The 22,183-nt window shown below is 45.1% G+C and overlaps 1 protein-coding gene across 17 annotated transcripts in view; it reads left to right on the top strand.

The window, feature by feature from the left end:
* The window catches only part of DGKZ (diacylglycerol kinase zeta), a 1,700,725-nt gene that overhangs the window by 971,267 nt on the left and 707,275 nt on the right, over positions 1-22,183 (top strand). For all 17 annotated transcript variants that reach the window (XM_069623235.1, XM_069623234.1, XM_069623231.1 and 14 more), the window contains 3 exons: positions 2,169-2,229; positions 5,847-5,960; positions 7,351-7,491. In XM_069623235.1, the coding sequence (XP_069479336.1) occupies positions 2,169-2,229; positions 5,847-5,960; positions 7,351-7,491 (316 nt within the window). The remainder of the gene's footprint in view (positions 1-2,168; positions 2,230-5,846; positions 5,961-7,350; positions 7,492-22,183) is intronic.

Here is a 22,183-nt window from a genome sequence, read left to right as displayed (position 1 = left end):
GATACCAATCGCACAATATAGATTGGGGGAGACTGGAGGGCAAACTGTGGAGACGAGTGTTGTGCCTCCCCAACTGTGTGCCAGTTGCGAGCGTGAGGTACGAGTTGGGGTTGATGTCATTGAGGGCTTGCTTAGAATGGAAATGGATTTCACTTTACAGGCTCATTTTGATTCCCCCCCCCCTTTCTCTTTGTGTGACGATGTCTTTGTGGCACTTGGGGGTCTATCTAACCACTATCTGAACAACTTGAAAGAGGTCTGTATTAATGTCGCCAAGGATGAATGTTCAGAAGAAATGTTGATTCAAAATCCAGTAAAAGCGAAAACTCATGAAAAGAATGGACTAGATTAGAACTATCACTAGAATGAGAAAATCCAGGATTTTCACCTCCCTGATAAATACAGATCCACGTTGCCTATTTACTTCACAAAATTCCCTGATCCAGCTATTGGAGCAGATTTCTTGAGATTCCGTTTAAACCTATTGCCAACCTCAGAAATCAATTGCATTAGAGATAATGCAGAGACAACAAAGCCTGGGTGTCGAAACAACAAAGCCTGGGTGTTGAAAATGTGATGGGGCAGTGACGCAGACTTTGAGGCATTTTATGGTTGATTGTCCTGGAACCTTAGAGTTAAGAACACTTAGGTTGGCTAGGTTTTCTCCTCGGAATTGGTGGCTGGAAACTGATTGTTACTTGACGCCACTTTATTCCAAAAACAAAGTTTTTCTTACATGTGAAGTGATGAAACTACTAAAAGAATGGAACTTGCTGAGAGTGTTTGAATAACGAAGGGAAATGCCACTGCTTTAGAAATTCCTGTTCTATACAACTTCTGCTCTGTGGACCAGAGACCATTCTTTGTCGAAAATGTAAAGTGTTTTCACTTGAGGAATATGATTGCAATGAATGTCTTGGATTATTTCTGTTTTCGTTTGGTTTTAGAGTTGCTTTATTTCTGTTTCTTTCTTTTATCACAATTTAGATTTTGTTTTAATGACTCAGGATTGATATTGAGTTGTGAAAAGTCAAATTTTAATTTTTAAATAAAAATAAAAAATAATCATCCTTCAGTCTGAGTTGTGAGCCAAAAAGCACCTGGGCGCTGTATCATTTGTGTAGAGAGTCAAACCTAGGAACACGTTTTTTTTTCTGTTGTGGAAAACCCCTATAGGTGTTCATCGCATACTTTTTGTAAGTTAATGAAGAGTTTAACTCCTCCCTCCCACCCCATCCAAAAAACCCAAAGCAGAAATATACCCCGCATTTTCAACAAGCTGCTTTATATCAGGTTTGTTCATGTTACATTTGAAGTTCAATTAAAATGTTTAAACCTCTGTGCCAAATAGAGCAGGTAACTGCCACATAGCTTGTTTTCAGGGGTAGCTTTAAGTCTTTAAAGCACAGTTGGAAAACTTGAGTCACATTATTTTCCCCATGCAGACTGGAAAAATGCAACTACAATTGTACTGTTTAAAATAAAAAATGTTTGGTTTAGTATGATTTGTGTACTTCAAGTAAATTCTGTAACAAAAATCCCCTGGCTCTTTTCAGGCTAACCATTAATACATACACCTATCGAGCAGAGATATGTGGTTAAATGCAAAAAAATCGCAGAAAAGATTCACTACGTGACCTTTACGATTTAAAGCGTGCAATCCTTGGCACCACATTCCATCTCGCAGTACCTTCTCTGCCAAACTAGGGAAGTCCTACAACTTGATATTGTTCATACTCCATTCACATACATCAATCATGATTACATAGACTGTAGTGTGGCCCATATAATGATCCCAGTGTCTATCCAGATATTGCGTTTCACAAAGGCTTTTGTTTCTTGCCTTCTTAAAACCTATTGTAATGGAACGTCCGCTATGCCCTTGATTCTAAAAGATGATCACTTTCTGTGTGGCCACTTTCAATGATGTCAAAACGTATGCATATTGGGAGACCCACCATCTCCTTTGCTACACAGAACATGGTCAATCCTAGGACAGGCCCTTTGGGTAGCTGCAGCGTATTGCTGTGTCGGTGTAGCTCTTTCCAGAGGAATGCTTTTCTCCTGTCTCTAGCGTGTCCAGCTGCCCAAGTAGAGGGTATTTGTTACTCCAAGACCTCCAGCACTAATTTCAACATGTGTGCCTCATGACTTTTGTTTTTATGCAGGCTGGAGATGTACCGCAAAGTTCCCACCTTGCGTATTTTGGCTTGTGGAGGTGATGGCACTGTGAGTACCTGTGTGCCTTTCCTCCACCACTCTCCCAAAATATAGTGTGTGTGTGTGTGTATCACTTTGTCTCTGTGACTGCATTTGTGGATCCTGTGGATCCGTCCCCCTCTCCGCCTAAAGAAGCATGGCTGTATGCTGGTGTTTGTGTATCTGCTTTCATGGGGGTTTGTTTCACTTGCCGCTCTGTATCTTACTCGTGTCTTCCCTGCTATGGTGCCTGTCGCCCTATATTCTTTCTGCAATTCTCATATGTTGGTGTTCCGGCACATATATTTTGTGTGGTTGAAATCCATGCCCTGCCACTTTCAAACACAAACCGTTGCTGGTATGGTCTAAGCATGAGCGGCATCCGGGGAGGGAGCCATGGCTTTACTAAGGTTTCAGCAACTCCTCTGGATCCCTCCCTCCTGCACTGAGATGTTTCTCACTCCATGTGAGATGGGGGGGGGGGGGTGTTTTTCTAAAGATCTTAGATTTCTAGCACAGGCACGTTTTGATTGGAATTGCTATGCCCACTCAAGGAAAATGATTATAATGAAACCATTTAGAGTAGTTTCTTATGAGATCCCATTTTGTTGAGGGGTCACACCCTCCTGTCTAGAAATAAAGCAAAATCGTGTAATCTTCATTTATTCCCCACCTTGATCTATATGCATTATTGAGGGCTATACTGAAGTCTATATGTATCCAATTATAATCTGTGACTTTATTGCATAGCCAGATGAGCATTAATTCTCATGGGTTTATGGTCTTTCCATCTAATGCCATTGCATCGAATTGTTTTATTTTTTCCCATCTAAAAGCTTTGTATCTAATGCATTTAAAAAAAACATTTTTGGGGGGTGGAGGGGTTCCCTCTCGTCCCTCCCAACCTGTTTTTTTACCCTTTATAATGCACCTAAACAAAAATTAACCCTTTACCCCCTCCCCCCCAAAAGAAATGCATTAGATGCAAAGTTTTTAGATGGAAAAAATTCGATGGAATGGCATTAGATGCAAAGACCAGATACCGTTCTCATGTAGTATATCGCACATAGCCTACCTTGAGGCAATCTAGCCACAGCAACAAGCTCACAGTGCCAGGTCGGAAAACCCCTCCCACCTCACCTTACACTTGCCAGTCAGGACATGCCGGATGCAGGCAACCCCTATCCATGGCACAGTTCATCCAGACACCATGCTCTGATATATGGGATACCTGAGCCTTACAGTAATTGCACTCTTGGACAAGGGTACAGCAGTGCTTTAAGTGGGATGCCAAGACAAGGTGTGTGCAGGGCATGGCCTAAAAAAGGGGGGGGGGGGCACACCTGTCCCATAAAATACAATCCTGAGACCATACTCATTTGGAGAGTCCCACCTTTGGGTGGGGGGATTGGACTGTTCAGAATGGAGAACTTCCTTTCCCTAAACGCGTTCGTACTTTCTCATTGAATTGCTGAACGATAGCCCCTGTACGTTGACACGCAATGCGTGCATAAGTAAACCGGCTTGGCCCGGCAGCTTTTTGGCTCCCTCTGTTACCCCCTGACCACAAAACGTACTAAGCAACAGAAGCTGATTTTATGAGTGTGTTGTGTGTTTCAGAAATTCATTTAGAAGCTATGAACCCGTTTGGGATGTGGAGGCGTTCTTCATCAAAAGCTTGGGAGCGGATTATTTATATTGCAGGCTCTGTTCTGGTTTGCCCCGGCCCACTTAAAGCCTGTAATACAACGCTGCAAAGTTGTACCAATTGCCATTATGTGCTAAACAAAACGCCTTTGTTTTCGACCGGGGCTTCCTTTACCTCTACAAATCAGGCCATTTCCACCAGGGACTGTCATTGGTTGCCCTAGGAGGGCAGCAGTAGGGTATTCTTGGCTTGAACGCCCTGTGCCTTGAAGACTTGTTATGCTCGGGGTGGGTCTGCTTTACTCCAACCTTGTTTTTATTGTGCTTATGTCTTGTGCATTGCCCTCCTCTGTCCTTCCATATTCTCTCTTCGCAATCCCACTGTTCACACCTTCACCTTTTTTCCTTCTTTATCCTTTTCTCTCCCCTAACCACACCCGCTGCATCTTTCGGCCCCTTTATCCTCCCACCTCCTTGAATTTTCCTTATCCCTCCTCCATCGAAACCCTCTCCCAGGCAGTGCTAGTGAAGTCATTTAAGCGAATTGTCCACGTCCATAGTGTCAACCTTGTGTATTGAGAGCCTTTTGTTTCAGTTGAGTAGAGACCTATTAATGCACAACTCCTCTCCCCCCCCCCCCACCCCATCTGCTTTCTTTGGCATGTCCCCTGTTCTGCCCTTCTGCAATATTGCCCTTTCTAGTTTTGCAGTAGTCAGTTGCTTAAGTTATCTTGGAACATCATTGCATGTGTTGGTAGGTTTATTGTGTTGATTGTCTTTTTTTTAATTTCTAGTTTAAGCTTTACTTCGATCCTGATTCGGGGGGCGTGGGGGGGTGTAAGTGAGCAAGATGGCCAAAACGAATGGCCTTGGCATTATTTCCTATCTCTGTGTATTCGGGATTACCAGTGATGTACAAGTTTCATTTTTCACACAAATCCAAATTCTCTACTTTTGCCTAGAGGGGGCGATGCCCTCTTGTGATGTATAGTAGTGGCCCATTCTTTGTTGCTATTCAGTTTTATTCGTGTCTCCTCCGAACCCTGCCTAGCATGCATGCTCTGCAGTCTGGAGAATTTCGGAGCCTGCCTTTTTGCACTGTCCACCTAAGCTGTGTTGGAAGGTGTAGTGTGGATAAGAGGGTGAACTGGTTGGCGTTACTCAATGAGTGAGAAATGGTGACTTGGATTTCTGTCATTGGACTCAACTGGTTTATTGTCACATCGCACATGAGGACTGAGCTGCAGGGTTCGATTTCAGGTAGAATGCTTAAGACTGCAAAAAGTAGTTGACAGGGAGGTGGAGTTTCCTGGATTTGGAGGATACCTCTCTTGGCCTTTAAAATCACTGTCATAGGCACCTAGTTTTATTTTTGCCATTTGCAAAATCAGCCATTCAGCAGAGTTGGCGATATTTAGAAGTTTAGTTTTAATCTAAAACTAGAAGCAGTAGACCTGGGTCTATGTGTAAATATGCCCTAAACTATACTCTGGCATGCTTCATGAACGGTAGTATGGGGCAGCGCCGGAGTTCAACATGTGACCACCCGACCACCCATACTCCCCTCAACCACTGCTCTATGCAGGCCGCTCAGAGCCGCTGATGCATCACATCTCAGTGCCATGGCCTAAATCTCACCCAAGGAGCAATTTAGACCAACGGGTTGAAGTTGGAAGGACACAAACATTACTATGACTCTTTTATAGCAAGGTCCTTGCCTGTACACTTCCCTCAAACACGGTCTATGCATTGATCCGTACAGTTCCTTTAGTCATTGTGTGTAACCTCTTTCTTATTACTCTCTGCTCTGTACTCTTCGTCAGTTGCTGATTCTGCTTCCTGTTGTACTCTTCCCTCACTCACTGTCTGTTCCTCGGGTTTCCATTGCCGTTACCACAGTCTCTTCATTTTCGGCAGTCAGACTGTCTCTCTCTGCATTCGTCCATCTGTCAGATCTGTGCAGCAAACTCTAATTTGCCCATGTGCTTTTCCCTCCCTAGGTAGGTTGGATTCTCTCCATCTTGGACCAGCTGCATCTGAACCCCCCACCGCCAGTTGCAATACTCCCTCTGGGCACTGGTAATGATCTTGCCAGGACGCTCAACTGGGGCGGGGTAAGTAACACAGGAGCGCAACAAAGGGTGTAGTAGTACCCTGCAAGCATCGTTTGCCATAAGAAAAATAGGTGTCGATGCCAGACGAGTAAACGATTTACCTTGATGTTTATAGTCCCAAGAAAGCAGTGCTTTCTCTTGACTCCATAAATGCAGCGTCTGATTTGATGTACAATCCAAGGGCCATGACTGCCCACTCCACATACCAGTCTCTTCCACTTCGCCTCCCTGGCAGTGGCTGCCCCCTCCCATTCTGAAATCTACTTACCCTTCCGGTGTGCCGGATAATTGTCATCCTGGTTTTGCTGGCCTATTTCTGGCTTTTGCAAGGGTATTACTAACCTCCTCAAACCCCTTTAAAAAGGGAACTAACTGCAATCAAAAAACTGCCCTATTCAGCCAACATATAGTGCTGCTACACTAGTGGGTTTCTTGAACACTTGTGTTCCAATTACATGCATGTTAAAATGGCGTACATGGTAAGCCCCAACTTGTTCAGGATTCCTTTAGTAGCCGAAGAAATAATGAGTGGCCTAGGCACGGGTTGAGATAAGTTTGGGTAAGCGTGTGTGTTGGTGGCTGGGCGGTGAGTGGGGGCGAGCGGTTGTGAAATGTGTGGTGCAGCATATGACGGACCTCCACGGAACATCGCTCTGGCAAGACAATTATTGTCAGCAGCCAGCTCTTAATCCGACCTCCCCTGGTTAAAGGGCAGCATGGAAAACTGTTTTATGAATCTAGCATTGCTTTGAGTGGGATATGGAATTGAAGGGGGGGGCTGCTGAGGGGCGTGGCCTAATGTGCACTTTTGACATAGTAAAGGGCCACGTCAGCCTCTCCTTTGCTTCCTTAATTGAGCGCCAACCTCTCCCAGGCATCCCTTTGCAGCAAGCATCACCTTCTTGCCTGGAGTGCGAGGGTGATGGTTGCTGCAGCTCTGTAAAGGGATGCCTTGCGGTGGGGCCACCAAAATCGACTGAAGCTCTCGTGCACACGTCGTGAGAGCTTCAGGGAGTAGAAAAAATTCCTTGGCTTCTAGTGGCCTGTTCGGCTGGGGCTCCTAGGGGACTTTAGGGAGCCCTGGCAGTGTCCCTACTTGGAAACACTTTTGTGAGACTTCCAGGGCTCTGTCCTGGCTAGCCATGGCCCACTTAAAGCCCTAGATATAAGTAACAATGGGTTGATGGTGTGGGAAAGCAGTGGTTGGACCAGAATTAGTGCTGGGGTGTGGCAGTAGCTGGTCTTGCTTTGACATCTGGACTAGAGCCTGCCTTTAATGGCGTTCAGTCTTTCCGTGCTAGTGTTTGTTTCACTTCACCCTACACACTTCCTCCTGCAGTGTCGCCCTGCCCCTCTTTATTATATTCCATTCATTGTCACCCCCCTGCAGGGTTACACCGATGAGCCTGTTTCAAAGATCTTGTCCCATGTGGAGGAGGGCAATATCGTGCAGCTGGACCGCTGGAACCTGCAAGTGGAGAAGAACCTCAATGTTAGCCTAGAGGACCGAGATGAGACCGCTACCGACAAGGTGAGCCCTCTTTGCTGATTTCGTACCCTTTCAACCTCCTTCCTCTGGAGTGGCATGGTACCTTGTGTACTGTAGACTGGTGCTAGTCTGCACACACCACAACCCCCTCAGTCCCCCCGAATAACTTTAATCCTTCTTGTTTATTCTGGACGTCCTCCATTCTGTATCCTGTGACCCACAAGCTTCCTTATCCCCATGATGTGCCTGGCGTGGGGGTCTATAACCATGCTTGGCCTCCAGGAGGGGAGGTCCTTATTACTGTTATGGGGCCCAGAGGTCACAGACGTCATTTCACCAAAATGCCAGATCACACGACCCTTGACCTCTGACATCACCGGAAGTGAAGTCATTTGACCCCCACCCCAAAGTGACATCATGGGAAGTGATGGAACACAACCTTTCACCCCTTTTAATTAGTCTAGCATTGGATAGAATTCCAGACACACAAATTATTTGCTATTCCTGTTTTTTCTTATTTAGGGTCACTGCTCAGTGTTGCACTTGTCTGGAACCCCCTGTTTTTAGAGGCCTCAACAGAAAGGCCAGCCACTCCCGAAACAAAGGGCCACATGGCACTGGCCACAGCCCAGGAGCTTCAGTGTAAAACATTTTTTGTGGTAGCAAGGGGGACCACAGGGGTAGCCAGGGAGACTCTGGTACGACCCCTGGCCACCCCTAAATGACCCTGCCAGAGGTGGCAGTATGTGTAGCTGAAGATGAACTGTTGTTGGATTTAAAGGCATGTCTGTGAACTGTGCGGTTGCTAATGCAGTCAATTTGAGCACAATCGGAGTGCCATGTCCAATGCTGTCATGTCCTAAATAAATCAGAACGCTACCTCCGTAGCTCGGGATATCTAATAACTGTTGTTAACGCGGCCTGTAAATCGCATTGCTTTTTGCAATTTGTTATAGAAAATATTTGCTTTAACATACTCCGTTGGGCCCGGTTTAGGGATTCACCTGCTTGCTCATATTCTGGACGATGGTGCTGTTCCTTTGGTAAAAATCAGACGTTGGCACTTCATGAAACCACAGTTCAGTTTCCTAATAACTGTTGTCCGAATAATAGAAACGGTTGAGCAGTTTGTCAGATTAATATCAATTTTCGAAGTATACCATGCAATAAAATACTAAATGGAAGAGGCACAAAAAAGGTATTTGTGGGCGAATTCACACAAGAACAAAATAAGCTTCTGGCACTGTTGAAGCAGCGTGTGTTCACTTGGAACATGTCTTGTGTTTTCATGTGAAATTGCAAGCAGCGCATATAGCAATCTGTGTGCACAGCACACATGAAGCGCACTTTTAACATAGATGGGCCCCCACCACAGTGGTATTAGCGCCCCATGTATTCCTACTTCAGCCCAGATGAAGGAGCATACAGAGGCTGTAAAAAGCCCCTCTGCCGGCGGAAGGAGCGACTTAAAGAGTGCTAAAAGTGGCGTGCATCCCAGAGTGCACTCTGAGTGCTGTTTGCTGTCTGGTCGTGCTGCTGGTGCGATCTGCAGGCTTTTGAACTGTACTCATTGTCCTGCCCCCTCATCACTCTAGCGGCTACAGAAGTGCTGGGGCGGGCGGATCCCGGAGGGCACTGAGAGTGCTGTTTTGCTGTTTGTGGGCTTGTGACTTGGGGAGCTGCTCTGTGAACGGGGTCATTCACTTCTACTCTCTCCTGTGAAAGTTTTTTCAGCACCGTGTGGGTGGGTCCGTGTGGTTCTACCTGGTTTGGTGATCCTCAGTGGTTATCTGGTGGCCTTGTTTGTACTAAGATCGAATCATGAGGAAAGAAGAGCGGGCGACTTTGTCTAAGAAGGACATAATGGAGGCCCACTGGTCTTTACCAATAGAAGAGACAGTATGTCCCAGGCCTTGGCCTTACCGCTTCCTCCCTCCCCAGTGGAGGGTGTTGATTATTTTGATCAGAGGGGGGTAATGGCTCAGTAGCGCCCGTACAAGGGGACTCGCAACGACAGGCTATGGCGAGCTTGCCACTGTTATTGGACTCAGACGAGTTTGTCTCCCTGCCGCAAGAAGTTCACAATCCAAATTTTGGGTCAAGCCGCTTTTGATCGTCTGCTAGCTGCAGCTGAATCGTCTAATGCTTTGTTTTTGAATACCCCTCCTATATTTGCAGCAGGTGAAGTCATGCTGTTGGACTTGGAACATCTGCTGGGGAAGGGCGGGCGTCATGACCTTAGTTTGTCCTCGGCACAGTTGCCTTTCATTAGGGGGCAGGTCTCGCCGATCCCTGCTACAATGACAAAGGGTTCATAGCTCTTCCCTCCCCACAGATGAGTAAGGTAACTATGATCAAGGAGGCTCCTTCCTCTGCTCTAACGGAGAAGCTAATGGAGCCACTGTTAAACATTTTAGAACAGGATGCTCGGAAAAAGGTTCAATGTTATCAGGCCCACGCAGGTGGTCAGTGGAGATGGGCCCTACATTCATGGACAGATCCCTAGAGGCGGCAACCATGATTGGTTGTGAGGGTTCTAGGGAAGATGCTATTGGGGAGGTGAGCAAGGGGCCGATTGGGTCCCTCATTCCATTGCAATCTGTTTTGGGCCCCAGGGTTCCCACAATGGCTTCTGATTTCCTGAGGACAGCAACAGGGTTGGATAGGAGGGCCCTCTTGAAAGAGGTGTGAGACCTCCTGGCTGAACGGTTTTGGGTATCCATTGTGAGTCATACTGAGGTTGCCCCTCCCTTTGCCATTTACTTCCTGCGTTCCCTCTTGGACGACTGGAAACCCCTCACCCCTAAGGTCGGCGTATTGAACGCAAACAGTAGTGCAACCGATGTGCAATGGCGAGCCCCAGCGTTTTCTGACGAGCCCAGTCTACTGTTGCACTACCTGTTAGAATATGGGGCTACCGATTCCCTAAACGGATGTGTTGGCACTCCCAAATGAAACCCCTACTTTGAGACTCATTACTTCGAAAGATATCAAGCTATTGGATTTCATACACCCACAGAGGTATGACAATGACATTGGTCATACCGTCGCAAATGGTGTATGAGGTCCTCTTTAATGAAGTCCAAAACCTTCACAAACTAGGATATGACCTATTACCCTTTAACTCGGGGATCACTTACAGTAAAAATATCCAGGGCTCGCAGAGGATACAGCCTGATGCGAATGGAAGATCTGTCTTTTCAGAATAGCAGACGGGGACAACAGAGTAGAGCTTGACCCCACCAAAAGAAATCATTTGAATGGATTGTGTCCTCCCACGTATTCCTCAACTTATGATATCTGCGTTTCCAGCTTCAGCTGCTCCGTAAAAAAAATATTCTCGGCAGAGGGTGCTGTGCGTTGACACTATGTCCCTCGAGGGCTTCCATCTCGGTTGCCGTCCTCGTCAAGTGTATATATACCACGCACAGCACCCGTTGGCTTCAGTTCAGTTTTTCTGAGAATGGGATAGCTTTGAGAATTACGGCGCGCTTCAGTTTTCGTCAGAAAATGCTTCGACACCTACTACTCCGAAGACCAGTTTGAAAAAGTGCCTTAAATGTGGCACCAAATGTCCATCACTGACCCGCATAAGATATACATCTGGTGCCTGAACATTGAGCATGAAACCTCTGACTGTCAATCCTGTCAGTCGATGACGGGTAAGGCCTTAAAAGAGCATAAAGCTGAACTGTCAGTGGGTAGGTGTGCCCTAAAATCCCCTTCCACTCCATCGTAATTTTTGTCGGCCCATGAGTCGAGAGATTCATCGCATCATTAAAAAAAAAAAAATCAAACGCTCTTACTTGAGGAGCAGACACTCATCTTCATCAAAAAGTCAGAGAAACCATAGATCACCCTCGTATTCCTCTCCTTCCTCAGATACTTCTCAGGAAAGGAATGTAGTCTGCCTGACTAAATACTTCACTAAGGATGAGTGGACCTTTTCAGGAAACAAGTGGTTAAAATCTCAGAGAAAGAGCCCTTGTCCTCCTCGAAACGCAAAAAAGTGGCTATGCTCCACTCTCACAAGCATAAGGCCATGGCAAAGCCCTATGTGCCCTCGAGCCTGGGTCATAAGCCTAAGACTTCTCGAGAGTCCTTGAGTACTCAACACAACGAGAATTCGTCAAAGACTCCGTCGGGTTGAGTCCCTCGAAGCTCAAATCCAAAAGTAATCCAAAGCTCAAATCCAAAAGTAAGTTGTCGATACCATCAACGCCACGGACATAGACGTCGATAGTCCTGCAGTGGAGTAATCGACACCTTCACCACAAAAACCTCAGGAAAAGGCTTTTAAACCCTTACCTAAAAAGGACTTTTACAGGTCTTTAAGCTCAATATATGATGGTTATGAGAAGTCTGATGACAACCCAACTTGTGGCCTTCAATTGGATTCTCCTAGTATACATAGGGATACTCCTAATGTCCCTGAATGTTTAATCTTAGAGGAGACCAGAGTCTGGGAGCTACATGATATCCTACAATCAGCTAGTGGGGTTGACACCTCTCCAGAATTATTCAACAAAGAGAAAAGGTCCACACTGCTAACACAATGTGTTGTGAACATTTATACTTATTCCTGACGCATATTTTGCGCACAAAGGTCATGGAGAGTATTTCAGAGTAAAAGGATTATTTTAATATGTAGATAAGTGAATGATACATATTTTCATTGAGTGTAGTGAAAAACGAAACATAAAACCTAAAACAAATGTTCTAGGAAAGTGCATATGTCAAGGTGACCCAAATAATCATAAATAGGAAAACAAAACACATTTCAAAATGAAACCTAAATCATACTGGTCATACAGTGACAGCTAACAATTCATTGTTGTGAACTACTTCAGGGTATACTGAATAATACCCTGGAGAGTTTTATTTTTATTTTTTTTGGTACGATTAATTATCATGCCCTCTATCTGCCTACGTGAATGTGAAATATCTGAACTTTTTTCAATGCTCATATCTAGTTACTCGAGCATTGGTTCATGTTTTGGCGTGCCGGTGGTCATGACCTCCATGTCAACCTTCCTCTGGGCAGATAGAGTTGTGACCCCTTTACTTCTGACAGGGATGTGTGGGATTAGCTCCAATTTCATGGATATCCTCACATTGGGGTGTACACCTCTCTCTAGAACAACTGGTGTGCCTAAAATTGGCAACTGAACTGCTGCTTGCTACGGCCCAGAATGAGTGGTCAAATGTCCATCTTCATGCGAGTGTTGGATGGCTGTGTTCCAATGAATCTGCTTGCTTAGAGATCTTTTAGGGTGCTTCTCACTTCAATGCGATCCTGGGACCGGCTCTCTTGACTGCAGGCATTTGTAGCACTGATCGTCACACTGGAATTAGTTTGAAGAGGCGAGCATTCGTGAACAGTCCCAGCGCTTACTAATGGTACATGTGTTGCATGGCAGTCGCTCATTTGGCATCCGGGACGTGCTGCGGAAGCTGCGTTGCCATGGTAATGTCCAGCTACAGCTCTCCAGAATTAGACTTTGGGAGGAAGGACCCAGCTGATTATGCAGATGCATCATATTGAAGTCTGATGACTAGGGTTATTGATTTCCTAGGATGGAGTAGACCTGCGCCTCCATTTGAGCAGGACGATCTTATGGACATATTGGACAAAGGTCCACAAAATTACCCAATACTACCATTTCATGTATCACTCCAAAAAAGAGTAATGGCAAACTGGGAGGTTCCGGAAACTAGCCCTGCAGTTAATAAAAACCTCACCAAAAAATACAGGCCATCTAGTAGCAACCCTAGCTACCTGTCAAAACATCCGACACCGGAATGTTTAGTGGTCCAAGCAGCTATGTCACCTCTAAGCCGCCAGGCCAACTATCCTCCTTTGAGGAGGACATAACTTGCCTCCTCACACAACGCAAAACCTGCTTTTATGTGAACTGAATCTCAGCCTACATGACAACCTGGATACTAATGCCTTAGCCATACAAAACGCCATCTCAGAACTAGGTTTCTCACTACGGATATCTGACCCTACACACTGCAAAGGCAGAATCCTAGACTGGATAGCAGACCTTAATTGCAGTGCTTAAATACTCTCGAATAAGCCATGTGCATGGTCCGAGCAGAACGTTGTTTCCTTTGAAATCCATGACTTCAAACAACCGTCACCTGAGGATCTCCAAGCCCCACCAGCCTTAACCAGAAACAACCGCCTTATCTCTCTAGAAAGCATACTCCCTTTGCTCCAACCTATCACCCATCATCAGCTGCCCCTTGATTTAGATCCCGTCACAATGGTAAAACCATACAATCACTACCTATTTAAGAACCAAACCTCTAGCACACCTGTATAAATGGTTCACTACTGAGTTGAAAACTCTACTTAAAGCTAAAAGAGATGCAGAGGCGTCCTGGAAAAAGAAAAACATCCACGCAGAACAAGGATACATTTATAACTGCCCCCACCACTTTTAAAACTAACTCAGAAACAAAAGGTAAAACTGCAGCAATAGAATCTCTAATGCCAAATCTAGCACTAAGGAGCCCTTCACTTTCCTCAAAGAACTGGAATCTCCTATCACCCCTGCAGACTCCTGTAAGAAAGATGTCCACTGGTGCACCAACATTCAAAAGGCCTTACTTAACAAAATTATGTTACTTCAATCGAAAATAGAAGCTAAAAGAACTAGCCTCTCGACCACTGCCAAAACTAGCAATTCAGACAATCCAAAACCTAATCTGAGCTCCCAATCCACCACGCCCTCTGATCAAAACAATGTCTTTGAATTCACCCCCGTCACTACAACAGAGGTTGAGTCCATCATCGGAAGTCTCAAGCCATCTAGGTGCCAAGGAGACATATGCCAAGCCTCCATCATAAAAGGAGCCAAAGAATTTGCCCCTTTTATCACTTCCTTTATAAACGCCTCTTTCGCCTCCTGCACCGTTCCCAAAAACCTCAAGGATGCTTGAGTCATGCCCCTCATCAAAAAACCGAACCTGGATCCAAATATTTCCACTAATTCCAGACCAATCACCACAGTGCCTTTTCTCTTAAAAATCTTAGACAAGGCTGCATATGTCCAGATTCAAAACCACCTTGAAAATAATAATCTCTTAGGCCTCAGACAATCCGGTTTTAGACCAAGACATGGGACAGAAAAAGCCCTCCTGGATCTAAAAATCCAAATGGATGAGCCAAGGGACAATGGAAAGCCTGCTCTACCCCTCCTGCTGGACTTGTGGACGACTAGATCGAATGCTGCCGACAACATCTTAACTAACCATCTCACCACAGCTGCTTACTTTTCCACTAAAGCAGCTGCCTGGGTCAACTCCTTCCTGGTGGACAGATCATGAGGGTTTTCTCCCCTTCCTCTTCAGCTGACCCCCCATCACATGTGGAGTCCCACAAGGCTCCTGTGTCTCCCCCACCCTCTACAATCTATTCACTAAGCTTCTGTTTGACCATCTAGATAATCTAGGACTATCATATACGAATTACACAGATGATACGCAAATACTCAGGCGACTACCAATCATATTCCACACTCCTAAACGAAATCTACAGTAAAATCTAGGCTTGGATGGCCAAACACAGCCTATTTCTCAACGATGACAAAACCAAGCCATTTCTCATTGGATCCAAGTTAAGACTCAACAAGCTAGGTCCCAAATATTCCTCATCAAAGTTGACAAGGAAGCAAAAACACTAGGCTTCTATCTAGATTCTGTCTTAACTCTTCAAAGACAAATCAACGCTACCTCATCCTCAACGGCCTACACATCAAAACTGATAAATTCCTGCAGACTATTTCTGACCACAAATAGCTGTATCACCCTTGCAAGAGCCCTTATATTGTCCAAAATGGACTATTGTAAAACTCTCTACTTGGGCACCAGCCAGAGGAACCTTCACAAGCTACAAGTATTGCAAAATAATGCACTCAGAACTGCCCTTAACATTTCTCGCTCCAACCACTTTTCACAAATCTGTCGCAACACTGTCTCCCTATCCAAGATAGGATCACCTTTTAGAACGCTCATGATTACCCACAAGTGCCTAAACCACTCAGCCCCTAAATACCTGATGGACACATTTTCTAGAAAAGAGTCCACTAGACCTATTAGAACTAACTATGTCCACTGTCCTAACATTCCGAAATTCAAACTCAACAAAGCGGGAGGATCCAGTTTTCCGGTGCTTGGAAAAGACTTGGAACAAGCTACCACTTGCAGTAAGGACTGACCCTATATTACTTTCGTTCCGGAATAAAGTAAAAACTTGGCTATTCTCGCAATCAAACTAATGTAGTTTGACTAATATACACTGCCGTTACTTCTAGACCCAGCTACCCTCCTGACCTTGCCCATAGCCTAGATATGACACACCTAAGGGCCGCCTAGGCCCTCTGCATTCTTCTCCTAAACTATGTTATGAACCTGTACATCTTGTATATGTCCTCTGTATATTATTGTATTTACCACTGTATATTTCACTGTTTCTTGGATCTACCATTGTATATTTTACTGTATCTCTTACTGTATCTTGTATAACTATTGTAACCACGTACCCTAAGAAAAGCACCCAGATACCCTTGGGTTCGGTGTGCTATACAAGCAAATCAAACAAAATAAGTAAGCTGCATAACAACTGTCCTTCCAGATAGGAATGATAAACGTATTGATTTAGTGGCAAAGAAAGTATTTTCGGCTGGAAGCATGGCATTAAATTCTAATAACACCACATGTGCGCTAGCAAAATTCACATTCACCCTGCGGGACTGTATAGCTATGGCAGCTGATCACATCCCCGGAGGGGAGGATAGAGACGGCTTCATCAATCTGAAAAGAGATAGAAAAGAGGCCCTATGTGAGTCTCTTCAGTGAGGTCTGGATTCTGCTCACCGTATCAGCAGAGCCATGGCAGCAAGCACTGTTATACGCAGGTTTGTGTGGTTGTGGAAGTCAGGATTTGCACCTGATGTACAATCTAGACTCGTTGGTGCCCTTTGACGGCTCTCATTTATTTGGTAATGAGGCTGACGAATGCCTTTGAAAAGTGGCAGCCAAGTCCCTAGGTGCTGCCATCAGGCAGTCGCAGCCATTTCACCCCAGCGGATCATTTTGGAGGGATAAGTCCTTTTTTGATTCTATTCCTAAGTTGTAAGAGCAAGAGGACAGGCTGGTCAAAGAGGACAAAGAAAATTCCCTTGTGGTGGACGCGGGAGATGTGAAGCCCACCCAAGTAGCAGCATCTTTGCTGCTTCAGCCACCTCAAAACCTGTGGTCTTGACTCACGACACCCCGGTGGGAGGCAGACTGTCGCAGCATCTGAAATAATGTCTAGGTATTTCTTCGGATGCATGGGCACTGGAAACAGTAGCCCAAGGTTACTGCCTCCCCTTTGTACAGAGTCCGCCAGATCATGAGCCTTTTAGAGAAAGGTGCTATAGAACCACTACATTTAATGGAGTGAAACATAGAATGGTACTCTCCCTGTTTCCTAATCCCCCAAAAGGACAGAGGATTGAGACCCACCTTGGGCTTGAGATACTTGACCAATTTCCTCAGGAAGGACAAGTTCAAGATGGTCACACTTTCTCAGATCTTTCAGGCCCTCCAGTTCCAGGATTGGATGATGTCATTGGACCATCAGGATGCTTACTTTCATGTGCCTATCCATCACAAGCAAAGGAAGTACCTGAGGTTCACTGTTGGTGGTTCTCATGATCAGTTGGGCTGAACTCTGCCTGAGGGTTTGCACAAAGCTGATGGCTGTGGTTGCAGCGAGTCTCGGAGGGGGGATTCATGCATACCCCTACCTGGACGATTGGCTGACCAGGGCACGTTCACCAGAACAGGCCTGGGAACATGTCAGCATAACCTGCCACACTCTCCACAGACTGGGCTTCTCCCTCAATTACAAGATGTTCCACATGATACCATCTCAGAGATTCCAGTTTGTTGGACCAGTCCTGGATGCATCCTGGTGGGTGGGGGAGCCTCGCCAACCGAGGTGAGGGCTTTATGCATTTTGCAGATGGTCAACAAATTCTAGAGTGCCCAGCGTCTTCCAGCCTTTGACTTTTTGAGGTTACTCGGCCTCATTTTTCTAGTGCCAGTGGCCCGCCTCAGAATGAGATCCCTTCAGTGGGCTCTCGGGACACAGTGGTCTCAATTCTCAGGCAGGATGTCAGACCTTCAGGATCTCCTGTGGTGGGCCTTCGAGGACAACATCCGGAAGGGAGAACCTTTTTGGCAGCCATGGCCGGAGAAAACAGTAGTTACGGACTCCTCACTCACAGGGTGGGGAGCCCACACCAACAATCTGACAGTCAGCTGTCATTGGTCTCCATCGGAGTCAAAACTACATATCAACCGTTTGGAGCTGAGGGCAATCAGACTAGCACTGAAGGCCTTTCTGCTCTCTGTACGGGGAACAAATGTCCCAATAATGACGGACAACATGGTTGCCATGTACTATTTAAACAAGAGGTGGTGTAGGGTCACTATACCGCTGTGCAGAGGGGCAATGCAGCTCTGATTCTAGGTAATTCAAGAAGAATTATCCCTGTTGGCAGTTCACCTAGTTAGCCAAAAGATCTTTGTGGTGGATGCTCTGAGCAGGCAGAGCAGTCTCCCACAAGTGGGAAGTAGCTCAGGAAGTCCTTCAAGAGATCTTCAGCACTTTGGGGACCTTCTCAAGTGGATCTCTTCATGACCAGTGTCAACCGAAAGTGCAGACTGTACTGCTACAGGGAATTTATCCCAAGAGGAGCTCTGGGAGTTTTACTCCTGTACGCGTTTCCTCCAGTCCCCATCATTCCTTACATGATCAGAAGGTTGAGAACGTTCTGGAAACCCATGATCCTAATTCCTCCAGATTGGACCAGGCAGACGTGGTACCCAGGCCTTCTGGACATGTCCATCTGCCCTCCAATACGTCTTCCACAAAGAGAGGACCTTCACTCGCGAGTGGTGGGTCAGGTTCTCCATACAGAGGTCAAGACAGTCAACCTTCACACATGGTTTCTGAGAAGTTGAGTTACAAGGATTGGGACCTCCCTGGTGATGTAATGGAGATTTTGCTTTCCGCCAGAAGACCAGCAACAAAATACTTATACCTCTGCCGTTGGAACAAGTTCTGCAGCTGGAGTAGGGGGAAAAAGATGTGAACCCTTTTCAATGTGATACACCTATGATATCTTTTTATTGCTGCATTTAGCTAATCTAGGGCTCCTGATTTGGAACAATTAAGGGTTATCTGGCAGCACTTTCCATATTCCAGCGCACCTCGGAGGAGGCATCATTTCAAAATACCCTTAATTACTCTGTTTCTTAAAGGACTCACAAATGTGCTTCCTACTACAGCTTTCCAAGTCCCAACTAGGGACGGGTGCTCGTTTTTGAGACCCTAAATTCCTGCCCTTTAAGGTTGCTAATTTCAGAACTATTTTGTTAGTTGCGATAACATCAGCCCGCAGGGTGAGTGAGTTGTAGGCCTTATCCTGTGAACCTCTGCTTACTACTTTTTACAAGGATAAGGTTGTCCTTAAGGTCAAACCCTCTTTTCAACCTAAAATTGTATCGTATTACCATTCAGCACAGAAAAATTGTGCTTCCAGCCTTCTATCCTCCACCTCATCCTGGCAAGGAAGAGGAAAGGTTTCATAGACCTGATCCAAGGATAGCTCAAAGCTTTTATGTTTCAAGAAACAACCAACTTTTCATTGGAATACAGGACACAAACTAGGTCTGTCAGTTACCAAACAAGCCCTATCCAGATGGATAATACTGGCTATTTTCTGAATGCTACAGGCTACATCCAATCGAAACAACGTTACAAAGGCGAAATAACTTGTTCTTCTCCAGTGGACACAGGTCCAGATGGGCCTCTAACCGAGAAGAGTGATTCCCAATTGGAGATGGTTAGCCCTGTCGCTAAGAGATTCCATCACGCAGCTGAAAGTCTTAAAAGATCACCTTTAGCAACGCCAATGATTTATCAGCGATTTCTTGGAATACTAGGGGTTTCTCTAATCTCTGCACTAATCCTGATCTTTGTCATTACCTGGACTTTTTGTATTAATAATTTTACAGGAAACCTGGTTGGTTGCTCCTCCCCACGCCCATTTTAGATGGGTATGACATACGGGTGGAGCTAGCCGCTCAAGGCTAAAGGTGACTCTCAGCAGGATTTCTTCTTACTGACGTTCGGAACGGTTGGGGTTTAAGGGTTTTAAGGGTGAAGCAATGTGACTAGGGGAATGTTGGCCGTTACTATCGAGGCAGAATCAATGTTACTTCCTCGACCTATCTTATTAATAAACATTTATTGGAATCCCCAGGATAATCTGGCAAACAGTGAATGATCTTAGTTCGTTGCTGGAAGACTGGTTTGTCACAACCCCTGGAAGCCCAGTGATTATTGCTGGGGATTTCAATGCAGAGTGTAATTCTTCCTATTCTTTGGACCTTGACCATCTACAATATTCTTTCTCCAGCACTTTGACCCCTTATGGTATTGTACCTGCATCACAGAGAAAGAGTATTCATGGACAGACATGTATTTGTGAGTTGGGGTGTGAATTTGGTGAATGATCTCTTTAAAGATGAGACAGAAAATATCCCAACTTTGTCCAATGGGATCTTTCTCTACAGTCTGCTATATTTTTGTTAGGATGAAATGTCTTGATTCCCCGAAGCGGGGACAAGAGTCCTGCATGATACTCCTCTTTGCAGACTTTTATCAACCTATGTAATGGGCCTCATGACCACCCTGGAGGCTTCTGCGGAGAAATGTATGGCGCTCCAACTTGAGATCAATATATAGAAAAGCAAGACATTGGTCTTCCACCCAAACTTTTGTACATTTGCAAATCTCAGGTTGGTCATCAACAACACCTCCCTCGAGCAAGTTGAACAATATGATTACCTAGCAGTGAGATTCAATGACCAAGGAAACTGGCCACATCAGATGTCCAAATCTAGTTTGTCTTTGGAAAAATGTGCGGGGGGAGCCATACTGAGATTGTTCTATTCACATGGCCAAGGCCCCATTTCACCTGCTACCACAATGTGCTCGGCCGAGGCCAAGTTAGCCGCTACATACGGGGCTGAAATTGGGGGACTCTCGGATAACCATAAATTGGGCCTGGCCGAAAGATCCTTTTTGAAAAAACTCCTAGGACTGTCTAAATCATGCCAGAGTATCCCCATCTACTTGGAATTGGGCCTCAGACCAATTCAGAAAGAGGTCCAATTCGGACCAGTATTTTTTTGACTGAGATTGTGGTCAGTCACAGAGCTGTAAACATATTGTGAAGTTACTACCCACTTACTGGAGGCTGAGAATGGTAGATCCTTGCCTGGGTTCCAGCATGCCAAAAAACTCTTGGTGCAAATGGAATGGGAGACGTTTGCTGTGGGTAATTCCAGTGGGATTCAGCCAATCTACTTAAAGCTAAAAACATCTCCCAGAGATTGATCGAGGATGAGTTAGCCAATGATTGTATGAGACTGGCTTATTGACAGATAAGTGGTTCCTGAAGCTAATCATGGGGTTTGAGAAGTAGTTAGACTATTAGGCCCCCACTTGCTTGCAGTCTTTATTTAAGGTTCAGATTCTCCCAACTGAGTTTGGCATGCCACACTAAAAAATGTGCGCCTGCTGGAAATGAGATATGTCCAGTTTGTGAATCTGCCAAGGAAGCTTTGAACGATTTCATGTTCTTATGCCAGGGCTATCGTGTAGCACGATGTAAGTTTTAAAAAACAACATGCATGGTATAAGTCACATAAGTAAGGCGCACCAGCTTTTTAAAAGTTGCGACGATATAAAAGTGGTTTATTTTGTAGCAAATTATCTTGACCAGGCCTGGTGGATAAGGGCAAAAAGTATAAAAGCCGGAACCCTGCAGTTATGATATATAAGAACTTAATACCTTTTAGCCCTTTAAGAGTTTGTTAAATTACGTGTTAACATTGGTGCCATAATGATGTGGCTTGAATCAAGCACTATGATTTTTTTAAACGCTTCTAAGGTTTTAATAATGATTTTAGTTTTTTTTAATCTTTTGTATTGGTTTTAATGAACTATGTTCTTTGATCCATTGTGTATTTTGTTTCCTTTAAAATTTGTGTGTTCATGGCAAATGACTATATTGTCGAATAAAAGCCAATTGAATAAAAAAATGAATATATTTTTGTATCAAAGATATTGTTTGATCTTGTTATCAACTTCAATGTATTCCCAACCGGTTTCAGTGATCACAGGATGATGGGCATGGTGTTAAGTGCGAGGTGAAACCAAACAGCCCATGTCAACTTTCCCTGAGGCTCTGATTGTTAACACCAAACATTCCCGTCTAGCACAGCATGACGGGAACATCTCTAAACTCAATATTGTCTTGTTGAAGGACTCTGACTTTTCCTTGGAGTCCAAGCTTGCTGCCTATACGCACAGTTTATTTGGCCCCTACCTGAATCGGCGATTCGCAACTACCCAAAGGGCCTGGGAGGTCTCTAAGGAAGCACTTGCACTTCCATACCTTTGACCCTTCGATGCAATATTTGAAAAGGACTTCTGCAGACCGATTTGCTCATTAAACAAACGCCTGATAGTAGGGATGTAAATTTAAAGGCAGTATCGAAAGTGAAGCAGAGTCTAAAAAATTGTATCGAAGCCCATCGAGCCATCATTTAAAGGGGTGGGGGGGCCCTGATGAACACTGAGAGATGGGAATCTTACAGA

This window comes from Ambystoma mexicanum, chromosome 11, assembly GCF_040938575.1.
Source record: "Ambystoma mexicanum isolate Mex_15411 chromosome 11, UKY_AmexF1_1, whole genome shotgun sequence".
Taxonomy (NCBI): domain Eukaryota; kingdom Metazoa; phylum Chordata; class Amphibia; order Caudata; family Ambystomatidae; genus Ambystoma; species Ambystoma mexicanum.
The sequence above is the reverse complement of the archived record's forward strand: the minus strand, read 5'-3'. Positions and strand labels throughout refer to the sequence as shown.